Raw genomic sequence first — 15,552 nt, 5'->3', positions numbered from 1 at the left:
GGATGCATCCACACCAGAAGACAGGCGGGTGATCCAGGATTTCACTTAGTGTTCAGTGAGTTCCATTATTACACTCACAGTCGCCATCTTGGGTCATGAAAAACACTTGCAGTCACCATCTTGGATCATCAGATACTTTCGGTTTCACTTAACGCTCGTTTTACTTAACACTTGGTTTTTCAGGAACCAATTAAGAATGCTAAGCAGGGGTTGCCTGTAATCTCTGAGCTATTCCGTCTCCCAGTTTCAAACTGCCTCTCGGGGAAGCCATGAGGAAACAAAGGAAAGATACTTTCTGCACATGCATGCCACATCTCCAGTCAAGTTGCCTGATGTCTTAACCTGACCTCTGGTCAGATGACCTCAGAGTTCTTATATGGTGGGATGGGGGCGGGGAGAAGGGTAGAATGCTTAAAAAGCTTCAAAAATGCAGCATAGACACAAGGCAAAGTATAGTTTTAAAGTATTCAAATTGAGACATTACACCATTTACATAAAGTCACAGGCTATTTAAACGTCATCGTTAAGCCCATGAATGCTACACTGTAGACTTTGGAGTTATCTTCTGCGTGTGTAAAACTAGTGCAATTGAGTTCAAGCAGTGGATATGATTCTGGAGAATGGGGCTTAAATAAATTGGCAAATTGCTCACATGCCTATATCTGGAGTAGTGTATTTAAAACAGTCATACAAGAAATATGTTGTTCAATTGATCTTTCTGTATTCAGAAAGAATGTGTAGATCTGCAAGTGTTCTATTTGACCCAGGGCAAAAGGAAATTTTGTTTTTATTTATTAATGACCATGCCTGTTAAAGTGAAGATTGTCAATAGCAGCTGCAGCATAAATGCAGGATAGTAAAACACCACACAGCATGTTCCCCAAATGTCTTTTTCCTGAAGTGACATTTTTCATTTCAGTCTTATGCAAAACATGGACTAAACATCTGGTCTAAGATGTCAAAAGCACCCCTGTGCACTCAGCTCCCTCTAGGCTCATCTGATCAAGTACTCATCTGGAGACATTTGTACTGAATCATCTCTGCAGGTCTTGTTATACAAATGAAGTCAAAAGCTGGCAACAGCTTGTTAATTGTGGGGTAAATGTGCTGAAATCCCTTGTGAAACTCCTCACCAGGGTAGGACCCAGGGCTAAAGTAAAAGCAAGGACTGAGTTTATCTGAGCACACTTATGCAGTTGTATTCTCATCAAAGAGAACCATAGCATGACGGCAGAATACTTGATTAATAAATCTGCAGCAGCACCCAATGGCCGATTTCAGAATAGCTGTGCTTTTGCAAAAGTATCTGAAGTATAACAAGAATGAGACGTAGGGTGGGTCATTAGCTATATTCTTTGCTACAAGGCAGTAGCACACAGGTTGTAGCGCATAGTTTAGTCTGCAGCAGATTCTGTAAACTGATAGCATAGTTAATAAGAAATGGTTTTATCCAGCCTTGTTCAATGAAAAGACTCTTGCCAAGAGAGCGTTCCTCAGGCCCTGAATCCCTTGTACAGAGAGGTAGCTACTATAACTTCATGTTTAATTTTAGGGAAAGTTTGGGCTTTGTATGTAAATCAAAAACAAATCTTATTCTACACAGTATATGTGAGGAAGTCACTGTTGTGTGGATAATGTCCAGAAAGGAAGAGAGTGAAACCATGAAAATCTAGTAGATACTGTCTGTCTCCCGAATCAGAGTTTGTATGCAAGCATCTAGGGCATGTAGTAAGTGGATTTTATGATGGTTGTTATTACAATGCAGTACTTGTGATATAATTAATATATTGTGTTTTAAAACCATGGTTAAGAACAAGTTTCCTGTATGAGTCACCATTACAGTATCTCCCAGGAGCAGTTTAGTGGTTGGGCAAAGGGCAGAGGATCTGTCACACAGAGGGGGCCATATTCTCACCTGATGAAAATCATGATAGCTCTGTACTAGTCAATGAAGCTATGGCAATCTGTGCAAACTGAGTACCTGGCTCAGATCCTTAATTTGAGCTCCTGTGCATGAGTATAAATCAGCATTGTGTTAAAGCACTGAGTTACACTGATGTGAAATCAAAATTTTACCAAGTTCCCCAGGTATTGCTGTCCACAGCCCTGCATTTCTGCAAGAAAATATTTAATACGCAGAAAACATTTGCATGTGCGCAAAAATTGTGTGCGTTTGTGGGGGTGGCTGTGGTAGTGATAGAGCAGATAAGGAAAATTCAGTTTAGGTGAAGCTTGTTCTTGCTTTATTTAAGCTACTTTTGCCTCCCTATGTTCTGTATTCATATATGCTGTATTTATGTAGGACAGAATTTTCATGTGGCAACTTGATTTTTGGCAAAATGATGACATCCAATTGATAAACACTTTCATAAATCCTTTAATGGTATAATCATCGAGTGGTATAATTTACCCTGCAAAATCAATTCATTCCTCCCCTTCTATTCCCTTTCCATTTAGCAGACACATTAATTTATTTTTTTATAACTAATTCTAAACAATATATATCTGAAATTTTAGAGAGATAATACTGCTTGTTAGGAGTGAAATGATGAAGAACGGGTATTAACTGGCAGCTTTAACAAAGTATCTAACCAAAGCAATGTCTCAATGGTTTGCATATAAAGCAACTGTAACTTGCTGAGAAGTGCTCAAGAGAACCACAACGGTCAATACTTAGTGAAATAAGCATGAGTTTCTTCCCAAAAGTTGGCGCTTGCCTGCTATTTGAGTTCTCTCTTGCTCACGTATGCTGTCAACAATCACTGTAATCTGGGTCTCAGTCTAAATATTGGGTGTAAATTGGCAGTTGCAAAGATGCCATTGGTTTTCTGGCAAAGACAATGTCATACATATGTTAAATAATTAAAAAGTTTTCCATGACTAAATGTTTTCTTGGAGACAACTCTCAACTGCTTCTGTACAGGATTTCAATGGGAGTCATCTTGCATAGCTGAAACATTTTTGAAGGCCTGTTGAAATTGTAGGTCAAATTCCATGGACTGTTTATAGCAATACTTGGAGGTTTAGAGAATGACATAGACATTATCTGCACAAGAAAACTGTATGCTAAACTGTCAAAAATATCTAGTGATAGGGCATGCCATAGTTTTTTACGCCCAATTAGACACACCTTACATGTTTTTGGGTTATGGTCAGAAAATCATGCCTCTTCCAAGTGACTCCAATTAGATACTCCAACATAGCTCTCTGTGGGGAGTGCCTCTGGAAGGAATTCCCCCCCCTAATATTCTCTAGTACGGTGACATGACCAAAACACTTCCTCTCCCATAGATAGACTTCATTTTGCTTATTACCTGAGGAAAAAAACACATACCTCGGGTAGGATTATTAGGTGTGCCCAACATTTGATCTTAAGGTAGCACTTGCCATTGACATAGATGGGAGCAGTGATATGCCAACACGGAGTGCTAGGCCAACATCTTTCTTACAGTTCTTTCAGTAGCATTGGGCATTAAAGTGGACAAATAACATTTTGTCAATTGACTGTTCAAATATCAGTCAAAAATTGTTATACCAAGGGGACCAAATAATACACAGAAAAAGCACAAATTTTCTGTTAAGAAATGTGTTAAAAACTATTTAAAAATCACATTTCTGTCAAGAAAACTACAAAAAAAGTAGGTTTTTTTGTAAAATTGCTATACTCTTTCATCAGTCAGAAATATACAATAAATTGAGTGGTCAATTGACAATATTTAACCAGTCAATTGATTAGCTTGCCAACCCTACCTTTCAGTGAAGGCAGAAGAAAGTGATAATAGAGGGAGAAGAAAATTAGACTTCTTTGGCATATCCCATTTATTAGGTACATAAGGGTTCTAAGGCCCTTGGCAGACATTATATTTATCATGCAATTAACATGTTCATCGCATGAAAAAAATGCTGTATGCCACATATGCAAGAAATGTATTGTGCAATAAAACCTTTAATGGGATTCTTCTTTGTGCCTTGTTTGTAGCCTGTTTTAATTTTAAAGTGTGTAGCCTGTTTTAATTTGAGCTATAGGTGGCGAGGAGCCTGAGATCAAGGAGCCGTTCCCCATCTCACGTTCCCCACATGCCAGCATGCTGTTCTAGACAGACGACTGCTCCCTGCATAATTCTCAAGCAGCATGCAGCTGTGTCTTGGACGTGGGGGCTGCTTCCTCTCCCATCTTACCAGTCAGGGGCACAGCTGGGACATAGCCACTCTTTGCCTGTTGAAAGGTGTACCATGCAGCATGATATTGGGAAACTGGTTCCCTGATGCTGAGGTGTGTAGTGCACCTTTAAAAGTTCAGATGCCAGCAGTTGTGCAATTGGGTCCTGACAAGTTTTACCCCAGAGCCCAAAAATCTCAGTCATGCAATTAAATTAACATTGGCCAGGGCCCTAGTGTGATCATGTTGTACCCTGCTCAAATTCCCGCATAGCTGGAGGATGGGTCATCTTCCTCTTTGTTACTTTTTTGTAACTCAGTCTTAAGGGTAAGATCCACTTCTGTTACAAAAGTAGTTGCATTAATGGATATTAGAGGACATGAACAAGGTGGAATAAAATCACTCTTAGGTGCCTAAGTCCACATAGACGCTTGATAGGTGGAGAAGAATCTGGACCCTGGGCTTCCTGGTTTTGGTGGTAATTGAGAGAGTACTGTGGTAGTGGACACTTACAAGAACCTGGTTAGATAGCAAAATTACATTTTGTAGAAGAACTTACCCATATTTTCCAGCATAGAACATGTCACCAAATAAGACAACTTGTTTTTGAAAGGGAGAATGAAGAAAAAAAATAAATCCTTGAACATACCAGTATGTATGGTATTTTTGCAAGAAAATGCAGGCAGCTGCAGTAGGATGGAAGAAAAAATCTGTGGCTGCTCTGTTAACCTCCTGGCTGTGAAACAGGGCAGGTGCTGATGACTGAGCCAAACTAGCTGGCCCCTCTTCTGGACCACAGCTGAATGGGCAGCCAGCAGTACCTGCCAGATTAGCTGAAGGCTCTCCCAGCTCATGTGGAAGGCCTGGGCAATTCGGCTCCAGCAGGATTGGGCCCTCAGCTGACCTGGCAGACCGTGTTGGCTGCTCACCTGGCTCAAAGAGTGATTGAGCAGTTTGGCTTCTGCAGAATCAGGCTCTTTGCTCCCCGCATTTCCTCACTTAAGACATGCAACGTAATTTTCAGTAGCTAAATTTTGGGAAAAGGGGTATTATGTGTCGTATTTGAGTTAGTATGGTATGCATTGCATGGGCATTTAATTGGTGCCAGTGTGCTTTTTCTCTTCCTGCAGTCCCTGCCTTTGATTTCATGGTAGCATATTTGTTTATTTTAGCATTCTCATTTCTAAGCCTGACATTTCTGAGAACTTTACAAATCAAAGCAATACTGACAGATGCTTACATTGGCAGCTCGTCTTCTTTTGCTTTTGTGCTGGCTGTAGACTAAAATGAGTCTGGGTGGCTATTGCATCTTTCATTCTCATTAAAATATGTGACTGAATGTAGTGAGTATGAAGTTATAACTAATTTTACTGTGGTACATAACAGTATTCAAGCAGTCTGGTTATTTCATATCCATCTGTAACAATCAGTTTTTTTTACCTGCATTAATGTACTCAGTAAGGGCTTCTAGAAGCCTTGTCACAAAGGGCTTTATATTGCAAACCGTTCACTTTCTATTTTTTTCTGTTGCCAGAACTTTAAAACAAAGATACTGTGTTTTACAGCCCTGCTTCACGCAGAAAATTCATCTCATTTTTGAGTGACTTAACATATGAATTTTGTGGGCTGCTGCTTTGCCAAAGAAGGTCGTTCCCAAGGCCAAACATGTATTGAGCATTACAAATATTTTTCTAATGTACTTTTTAGGAAACAAATGTCTTGGGCTTCAAAGGACCTCGCAAAATGAGTGTGATCATACCAGGCATGAATATGGACCATGAAAGAGTTTCTATCAGGCCACGAAACGTAAGTCCCAGTGTCTGTCAATAATAATAGTTATTTGAAGGAATCCTCTGTGACTGGGTTTCTCACGGAGAGTACTAACCAGCAGTATGTATGCGTGATATGTACAGGAACATGAAACGCTTCTCGCAAGATGGCAGAACAAAAATACAGAGAGCGTCATTGAACTGCACAACAAGACTCCAGTCTGGAACGATGACACCCAGTCTTACGTTTTAAATTTCCACGGTCGAGTCACACAGGCCTCAGTGAAAAACTTCCAAATTATTCACGATAATGATCGTAAGTATAGATCATCAAGTTGGAACCTTAGATATATCACTTGTTTTGTCTACAAACTGTCAGCGATCTTGTCCAGACCCTTACTACCTATGTGAATCATGGAAAAGTCAGTAAGTCTTTATTTATTTGTTTGTTTGCTTTTAATTGTGGGCACTCGTTCACTGCTCCTCTGGCTTTTCTTCATCTATATTGGTGCAAAGTAGAGTAAAACACTCCTATGGAGATCTGATAGTTTCTTACAGATCTGTTAGTGCAGCATCTGAAGTGCAAAAGAAGCTTTAATATACCTTTCTACCCTCTAGATTGTAAACTGCTGTGGAAGCGAATTTGATCTTGCAGTAGCACTGTAGCAGCGCTGTGGGCTGCACTAAGATATGCTAAGGACCTGTTGGAGTAGTATAGGGATGAGACTTCCATGCTTATACAGGCAAATTGCTAGTAGCCTACTATGTTGTTTCTCTTTACAGATCCCATTAGTTATCCATGTAAAATTGTAAAGGAAATCCCACTTGAGTCTCAGTGTTTCAGCCCTCACTCCAGCTGCCCTCATACGAGCTGAAGCCACTGCAGTCAATTCAACTACTTCCATGAGTTACTGCTGCATTATTTGCTCCAGAGCCACATTTTGCTTTAGTTTTTGGGTTGCAGGATGGCACTGAGCACATATTTATTTAGGAGTGGCTGTAGCAAAAGTTAACGTTTTGTCAATTTTTATGACTTTTATTACAGCTGACTATATAGTCATGCAGTTTGGCCGTGTGGCTGAGGATGTATTCACCATGGACTACAACTATCCAATGTGTGCACTACAAGCATTTGCCATTGCTCTCTCCAGCTTTGACAGCAAACTGGCTTGTGAATAAACAAGAGTGGTAAAGTATTCACACAGCTGAAGCAGTATGCCACAAAGGGAAAACAGGATTCCAACTACTTGCTGGTGACATTTGGGGTTCATGCTAAACAGGCCAGGGAAAAGTACATTTTTGGAAGGACCATGGGATTGTTGTGGAGAAAAATTATGTGAATCTTTTAAAAATTCAGGACATTCAGGAAATATTGGGTTTTTTTCTGTTTATATATTTTTCTGGAAGTGGCATCAAGTTTCTGTAAATAGAAGTCCATTCTAACATTCTCAGTTATGTTATGGAGATGTGCCATGATGTACTGTACCTTGGCTCATGTAGCACCATTAGAAGTGGTGTGTCTTTTTCTAAATCCAGAAAGCTATCTTAAAAAAAGAAAAAAAAATCATTTTTACATTTAAGAAGCATTTGGAGGCTGTAATCATACCTCAAGATTAATTTAATCCATGGAATACTTTGAGCTTCACATCACCCAGCATAGAAGAAAGATCACCAAAAAAGATGCACTTTTTGAATTTGCAAGGATCTCATGTAGTACAAAGCCAAGGCTGAGAGTAGAAAGCCTGTACTGGACTGAACTTGATTTGTTACTATTTATGTAAAGGGGCACGGTGAATTTTAATTACAGTAGGGGAAAAAAGAGAAGTAGAAAGCACAAAATAATGTTGCACAAGTCACTTGAATTTTAAGGAATCATTTCATGTTTTAACATCTTCATGCTATTAATTTCTGTCTCAAATATAAATGTATTGGAATGACAGAAAATGAGTATAAGCCTGAATACCAGCAGAACACAACTTTAAACTCAATTTGGCATGTTGGAAACTATATTCTTGTATCACTGTAGCAGTTCAGATGCATATTTTGTGTCAAGTGATATACATAGTTGGATAAAGGTCTCTTCCCAGAGATGCATCATTTTAAACCAGTTGTTCATTTGGCAGAGGAAGCAAGTGCAAATATTATATTAAATCTGTTTGGCCTTTTGTGATTTTAAATTTTGCTGGTTGAGTTTTGTCAAACGTTCAGTGACAACCAATCTCCATATTTATTTCCCTTTGTAAGAATGCTTGAAACCTATTGAAACTGTATGTCACTTTATAATGTCAAAGTGCCAGCTACTGAGCAACATGCTTCTAGGCAGATATTGTGTACGTTATGTACAAAATAGATGCACGCAGGGTATTCAACTAGCTTAAAACAGCATTTTCTTCTGTTTCACCTTTTCTAATGGGTCTGGAATATATAAGCAAATTTTGTTCCAAAACATAAGCTCTGTGCACACGATTTTCTGGTATTTTAAACATTTCAAATTTCATCCAGGCAGAGACTTTAACTGTGAGCAATGCATAAACCCCCTTAAGAATAATGGAGATTGAGTCTCTCCCATCCTTTGTGCCATTCAAAAAATAGTACCCCAAACTGACACATAACTAATAGGATTTATATACAGTTCATCAAAAGAACGTTAAAAATGTGAATAACATGTAAAAGGAACAGCCACATTTTATACTATGCTTATCACAATCCCTTTTCCTATCCTGTATAGCATCTCTACATTGCACAACCAAAGATTATATAATGAGAAAATGTGATCAGATCTGCTTGTCTCACAGCCTGCAGTCCTTTTATAACTTCAAGAGACAGGCCGGGAAGACAGGTTGTGCCATTTGGACGGTATGATTTCAATTAATAAACGAAATATGTTTGATTCTGTGCATTTGCCTCCAGGTCTCCAAAAGTGGGAGCAAAAAAATTTCAGCAGACAAATGTACTTGCTGTGGGATTATTATATCTTGATATTCAGCTTTGTTTGAAAGCCTCAGCTTTGTTTTTTTGGGAGGTAGGGGAGGGAAAGGGATGAAAAAAAATATATCAGCAACCCTTTTTAAATGTCAGTGAAGTTAATGGAAAAAAGCCTCCTGGTTTTTACAGCTGTTTGCTTGATGGGTCCAACTATCAGATACTTTGTTTAAATGGCAGTTTTCCCTTTATCTTTGTTTTTTTGGCCAACCCCCCCCGTTTCTTATTATAGTGTAAAATAAGAAACTATTTCCTAATTTAAGAGGAATGTACTGTCCATTCCTACAGTGGATGATAACGAGCCATTTCTTGCAGTTTTCATTATTCAGCACTTTGCTCATGTAAGACTACAGCAAATGGGTGCCTTATTCTCTGCATTTGTCAGTGAGTTCTATACCACCTGCCTCTCTCTCAGCCGCTGTCCATTATGTGACTCTGAATTTTAACAAATAAATGGCGTTTATGTCTGACTACGTCTAATGTTTACTTACTAGTACTAGTGATAACTAGATTCTGTGTCCAGCCCATTGCAAAGGTAGATTTCCCTTTTGTAGAACTTGGACTGACGTAGGCTTTGAAAACACTGGGCACATCTACACATTCATTAATGTGCCATAGTTACTGTGCATTAAATTTAGTACTTGGTTAACCAAGTGCTAAATCAATACTCAGTAACTTGTGCTATTCCATAGTAGCACCAGTGCATGGGTTTTCGTGATGCTTACTGCACATTAGCCTAATACTACTGTGCAGTAGCATATTTGCATGGTTTTTGCCTGGCACACTACTGCACAGTGTTATTAAACTATGCACAGTTAGTGTCTCGTGTAGACACGCCCATTGAATATTGGGAATTGTTGGAATTTTGGGCTTTAATCCTGGCCATCTCTAGTGAGTTGTATAGTTTTAGGAAATGGCATTTAGCACTCTTTTACCTCTGTCTGCAAATCCAGGTAGAAGAACATCCTCTCGTACAGTAGCATAATTAGTCATGCCAGTTCCAGGAGCCTACTAAGAGAAGGTGAGCAAAGAGCTGCTGCAGTCAGTGCACCCCTGCTGGCGCTGCCACCCAGGATACAGATGCTGGCTGTTATGCCTATGCTGTTGTATTCCATGTTTTTAGCATACCAGGTTCGTTGAGTTACGCTGGAAAAAAAACACATCGCACTTAAAGACCCATATAGGAATAATACCAAACTTTGAAGGGACAAAAATGTTAAGGGAGTCATTGTTTACCAGAAGAAGAATGCCTTCTATATCCAAAGATTTTTATCATCCTGGGCACCTCAGCCAAGAAAGTAAAATTGCAAATATTAGGAGAAAAATGTTGAGACAACTACAGCCATGAGCACCACCACAGCCGTTGACTGACTACTAGAGTAGTATGGTATAACAGAGTGAGGGTTAAGTGCTAACACCTTTCTGCTCTGTATAAACATTTAAACTGGGATTGTCAAAGGAGCCCAGGGGAGTGACATGCCAATATCTCATTGAAATGTGGTGTCTCTTTTTTTGTAAGAATTTCCTCTGCTGTCCTTATACAAAGTCTTGGCTCTTCACTGTTGACAAGCGAAGCACTATATTTTGTTCATCCTCCTGACTGTCAGCTTCTGCCCTTGGGGTGAATGCATATTTGTATGGTTTTAGTCATGGCATGTTTTTGTAGTCTGTGAAGTGTTTTGCAACATTTTCAGGGTGAAAGACTACTATATATGAAGATATTATGGCTCAACCTTTTCTCCCCGAATCTTGTCATCTCATGAAGTAGGCAGAATCTTTTGAAGCAAAGCTCAGTAAATATCTGGGAACTTCACAGGCTTTGAGATACTAAGTCATGCCCTGCAAAATTAAAATACATTTTTACATGAGTAAATATTTTCAAAAAATCTTCCTCCCAAAATATCCTGTAGCACAGGTCTCTGCATTAGAATTGCTAATGCAAGAATGCTATTACTAGTAGCTTCTGGAATACCATCCTATCAACATTTAACAAAGACTAAACCTTGTCTTTTCAGTACAAAAATAAAAAGAATATCAAGTCTTCCTCTACTTGCTCCAATGACTATTTGGTTGGAGGTTGATTTTATGTTGTTTTAAATTTTAAATATTGATGACTTTGTCTTCTGCTGTGGACTTTGGCAGGGATATATAGATATAGATACACACGCTTTGTATGAACACACACTTTGTATAGATACACACACTTTGTGTGAACAAATTGAAAAGCTAAATTAAAAGGTCACATTAAAGTGTAAAATATTTGTCTACAAGCAGTACAGGGAAGAGAGATGCATACATACACACGCACACACACGTGTGTTCACGTGCATATCCCTTTCCTGTTACAGTCCTATTGTGGATCCAAATTACAATGCCAAGTTTTCTCTGTATAATACTGAACCAAAGCCCTGGATCCAATCCTCCTAGCCCATTACTAGCTTTTGATGGGTGAATTGGCGGAGAGCTTCAACCAGCATAGACATTGGGGGTAAGATTTAGGGAAGCATTTGGTGTTGACTCAATTCTGCTCTTGGTAAGAATCTTACCCTGTACATTCACTGCAAACTGAGGAGTTTGTAAGCAGTTTAACCCTTTGGCACAGAAAAGTTTGCTTAAATATTTCCACTATGTTCTCCTCCATCTAAACAGTTTTTTTGTGATATTTGTTTGTTAGCCATTGTTTGTTTTATTGAAGAGTCCAGGAGGATGGGACTCCACTGAACTAGAGATATACATAGACATAGAAAGAGACAATCCCTGTCCTGAAGAAGTAACAATCGAGATTAATATCAATGCATTTAGTTTCTGATTATGTTAACAGGATGAGGTAGTCTTGCTTCCCGATCCTGGGAAGTGCTGATGGGCACAAGTAGTACCAATGACATTTGAGGTTATCAGAAAGAGGGTTTGAATTTGCTGCGTCCAGACAAGCACAGACATTTGTTTCCCCAGGGACAACTAGCAGCGGTACAAGGTGTGCCACTTTAGCACATGGCAAGTTACTGCCGGTGGGGTATGCTGGCCCCAGCAGCCTTACCTTAGGTGCTAGGGGCCAGGGAAGCTTCAGCCACAGTGCTTCTGCAGCTGGGAGTTTGGCTGGCAGCCAGAGTGTGGCTCCAGCTAGCCAGGCTGTGGTTTTGGGCAGCGTGCACTGCCTTCACATGTACCGCCCCTTTTTTTCCACGCAGCTTACTCTGACCCTGGGATCTCCCAGGGTCAAAAAAAAACAACCCCTGCCCTGCAAGGTAGCAGCATGGGAAACACCTGAATGTGCAGTGTGTGGCACCACACATGGGTCTGCACCACCACATACCACGTGGGCACATTCGTTTGGATGCAACCAGTCGATCTCTACAAAAGAGTCCGCCTCTGCTATCCCTTTGTACTACCAAGGCCTGAAATCTATATGGGTTTCTGTCTTGCTAAGAAAATACTTTGGACATTTTTAAATGGAAGCGAGTACCTTCCAGTAAAATATACCTCTTCTGACTATTTTGGATATCACACTTAAGAGAACAGCATGCACTGGATACTAATAGAAGGGGCTGATTCTCAACTTTTCATCAAGTATCCATGTAGGACACCTTTGTAGTTTTTAGACAAAAAAAATGTTCACCATTCTCCTATACATCTCATTTTGGCCTTCGCTTGAACTGCAAATTCTGAGTATGTGTGAGACACGGCGTGAATTTACCTCTAGCAAATCAGTATTAGTCAGCACAACCCTCTCCCATGCACTACTTAGGGAAGGTGCACTTTGTCTATTTGCTTCTGCATGTATGAAAGCCTATTTTAGATTTGCTAAATTGTACACACTTAAAAGAAACTTCTTTGTTGTCTTACTGACTGTTTTCATATCTTAGATAGCTGATAAACAGGAAGAAAAAAAAAAGACTTGTAAAATTACACATTTTTTCACCAGAATTTCAAAATATTTCACTGTTTCCTATGAACTAAAGCTCAGTAGCTGATACTCAGAAATGCTCATATTTATTTGCATACTGTGCACCACCAAATAAAGTAGGCATTTTGCCTTGGGAAGGTAGAATGAAGAAAAAATGTTTTTTTCTTTTAATCAAATACTCAGAATCAGTTTCCTCGTGTAAGATATACATCCCAATTTTTGTTCGCTAATTTTTGGAGAAAAGGTGTCTGGTATGTAAATAAATAAGGTACATATACATTGAAGGAACATGCATTAAAAAGTATTTCAGTTATTGTGTTCTATTTAACTATGTAGAGGACCTAAATACTTTTTTTTAGATAAGTACATATTTGGTGAGCCTACATCCAGGTCCCTGTTCATTAAATTATTTTATGTTGGTGTTGTAATTAAGAGGAATTTGATTAAATCTTGAGGAAAACTTTCTCCCTACTTTAGAATCTGGTTTACCAGTAACAAATGGAAAGGTGAGTTTATGTAAAACTACAGGTTTTGTTGTATATGTTAAGTGCTTGTGCCACTTGGAAAACGAATCCATAGGTCAAAATTCCTATGTAAAATGGCTCCATAATAGAGTGACCTACTGGTTAAGGCACAGGACTGGGACTATGTTTTAGTCTCACTGTTACTCACTTTGTGATTTTGGACAGATCTCTTAACTTCTTTGTACCTCAGTTTTACCATGCGTCAAACAGAGATGATAGTTAATTGGACCTTCTGTCCAGTTCTGTTGTGAGGTTTGAATGTCCTGTTACCCTCAGCCAAAAGATGTTATTGGTGTGTGAAGTATTATATTTCAGTTTATATTAGTGGAAACCTTAGAGAAATATGAATTACCATCTGACCTGGGCAGCTAAGGAGTACTGACTAGGTGATTCAGTCCTGGGTTTGAAGTTTTTCCTCCATTGAAATCAGTGGGAATTTGCCTCTAGTGGGACTGAAATTTCACACTCTGTGTAATGCAGGTCACTAAACATGCTGGGAAGCACTTAGTTGGAGCACTTGGACAAACAATTTGATGGATTTCCTTTTTCAAGCTGAAGTATCATTGATTTTTTTAGTAAATCTATGGCTTTTTTAAAGGACACATTCGTAGATGTATTGCAGAGGCTAGATAAATTGTGGAGTTACCTATTTGTCCTTTTTTCCTGTGACAAATCAAATACTAGTGGTGCTTTGAAACTGTCTTTTGTACAGTTTTATATAAGAATCAGCTACTGGTACTGCAGATGGTGGCTCTGTTGTGCATGTCAGCTATAAAAAGAATTGGTTTCTTATGCACTAGGATGGATTAATCACCTGCATGGGATGTTTACAACACACCTCACTTTTGACATATAGACATGTAAATGTTGGATGTACATTTTAGTTGGATCATCATTTAAGAATATTGCAAGTAACACTGAATTGTATAATGAACTTTGTCAGGAAAAATACAAATGAAAACTTTAAATCAAGTGTATTTCTTAGGGTTAAAAAATCCAGCTGGTCATTATTTGTAGTTGTGCATATGAAGAAGTCATAAGGAAATTCTCTGCTGCATAGTTTTTCCTAGGAGCTTGTTTTGAGTTTTAGGTTTCACTTAAATAACCAATCTGTTTGACTTAAGCCGCAGGGATTGGCCTCTGAAGACAGTTGCAAGATCAGGACAAAAACATAAATGTACTAATGGGACTGAGATTCCTAACTTCCCCAGGCACTTTAAACACTCCATTCTGAATCACTCACCCATCACCATTAACTACTGGCAAACACATAACTGTATGAACTACTCAGCTCCATTTGACTTCTCAGACAATGTTGCACTGTCCTCAACACAAGTACTGTAAGATTATCATACATTTGACCTTGAGCTATGGAAAAATTCTGAGTTATTGCACGTGACCAGTCACTTTTATAATGCAATATTTAAACACATTCGTGAGAAACAGGGGTAGCTTCTCCACCCTACAACAAGACTTTTTCACCCCAGTATGCATTAAGCAGAAGACATCTTAAGGCCTGACACCTTTTTCCCAAGAAAGAAAAAAAGGCTTCTCACCCTGGAAAAAATGAAATCCTATTATTAAAAGAGTTGATCCTCAACTGACTGCATATAAATGGTAGTTTAATCTAAAATATACCCAGAAGTAGTGTAGGCCTAAATATATCTGTGATTTCTGAGCAGCTCTAGATATTTCATCTTGGGCCTTTTGAAAGAGTTGTTTTCTCCATAGGTAGTAGTCAGTAGCTACCTTATGCTTAGAAGTGGGGTTCAATGATAAACATCTAGACTTTATCTCCCTAAAGGCTCATGGTACTGTTCTGATGCACTTCTAAGTGTGGTTCTGAATGTCAGTGGGCACGTCTACACATTCATTAACGTGCTGTAATTACAGCACATTAAATTTAGCACCTGTAATGACAGGTACTAGCTTAATGCGCTGTAATTGGTGCTTCTGCACATTAACACAAACAAGTGGTTTTTTTGTGATGTTAATGTGCAGTAGACTAAATCTACCACGCATTAGTACAGCTTTTGCCTGCTAATCTAATTCACAGTACAATAGGTCTACTACACTCAAAGTGTCTCATGTAGATGCACCCAGTATTTCCAGTGCTGGCTGCAAATGGGTTTGTAGTAGAACTTGTCAGAAAAGTGCAAAATCTTGATGTAAAACACATCTGTATTTTCCACTAAGTTAGAGTTCTTTTCACCT

The 15,552-nt window shown here is 38.9% G+C and overlaps 1 protein-coding gene across 4 annotated transcripts in view; it reads left to right on the top strand.

Moving 5' to 3' along the window:
- Window positions 1–9,380, top strand: part of TUB (tubby bipartite transcription factor) — a 371,865-nt gene extending 362,485 nt beyond the window's left edge. For all 4 annotated transcript variants that reach the window (XM_019519628.1, XM_019519625.1, XM_019519627.1 and 1 more), the window contains 3 exons: window positions 5,867–5,965; window positions 6,073–6,244; window positions 6,974–9,380. In XM_019519628.1, coding sequence (XP_019375173.1) covers window positions 5,867–5,965; window positions 6,073–6,244; window positions 6,974–7,107 — 405 coding nt within the window. In that variant the 3' untranslated portion in view covers window positions 7,108–9,380. The remainder of the gene's footprint in view (window positions 1–5,866; window positions 5,966–6,072; window positions 6,245–6,973) is intronic.
- The last annotated feature ends 6,172 nt before the right edge of the window (window positions 9,381–15,552 follow it).

Source organism: Gavialis gangeticus, unplaced genomic scaffold (assembly GCF_001723915.1).
Source record: "Gavialis gangeticus isolate Ggan-Ray unplaced genomic scaffold, GavGan_comp1, whole genome shotgun sequence".
NCBI lineage: Eukaryota > Metazoa > Chordata > Crocodylia > Gavialidae > Gavialis > Gavialis gangeticus.
The sequence above is the reverse complement of the archived record's forward strand: the minus strand, read 5'-3'. Positions and strand labels throughout refer to the sequence as shown.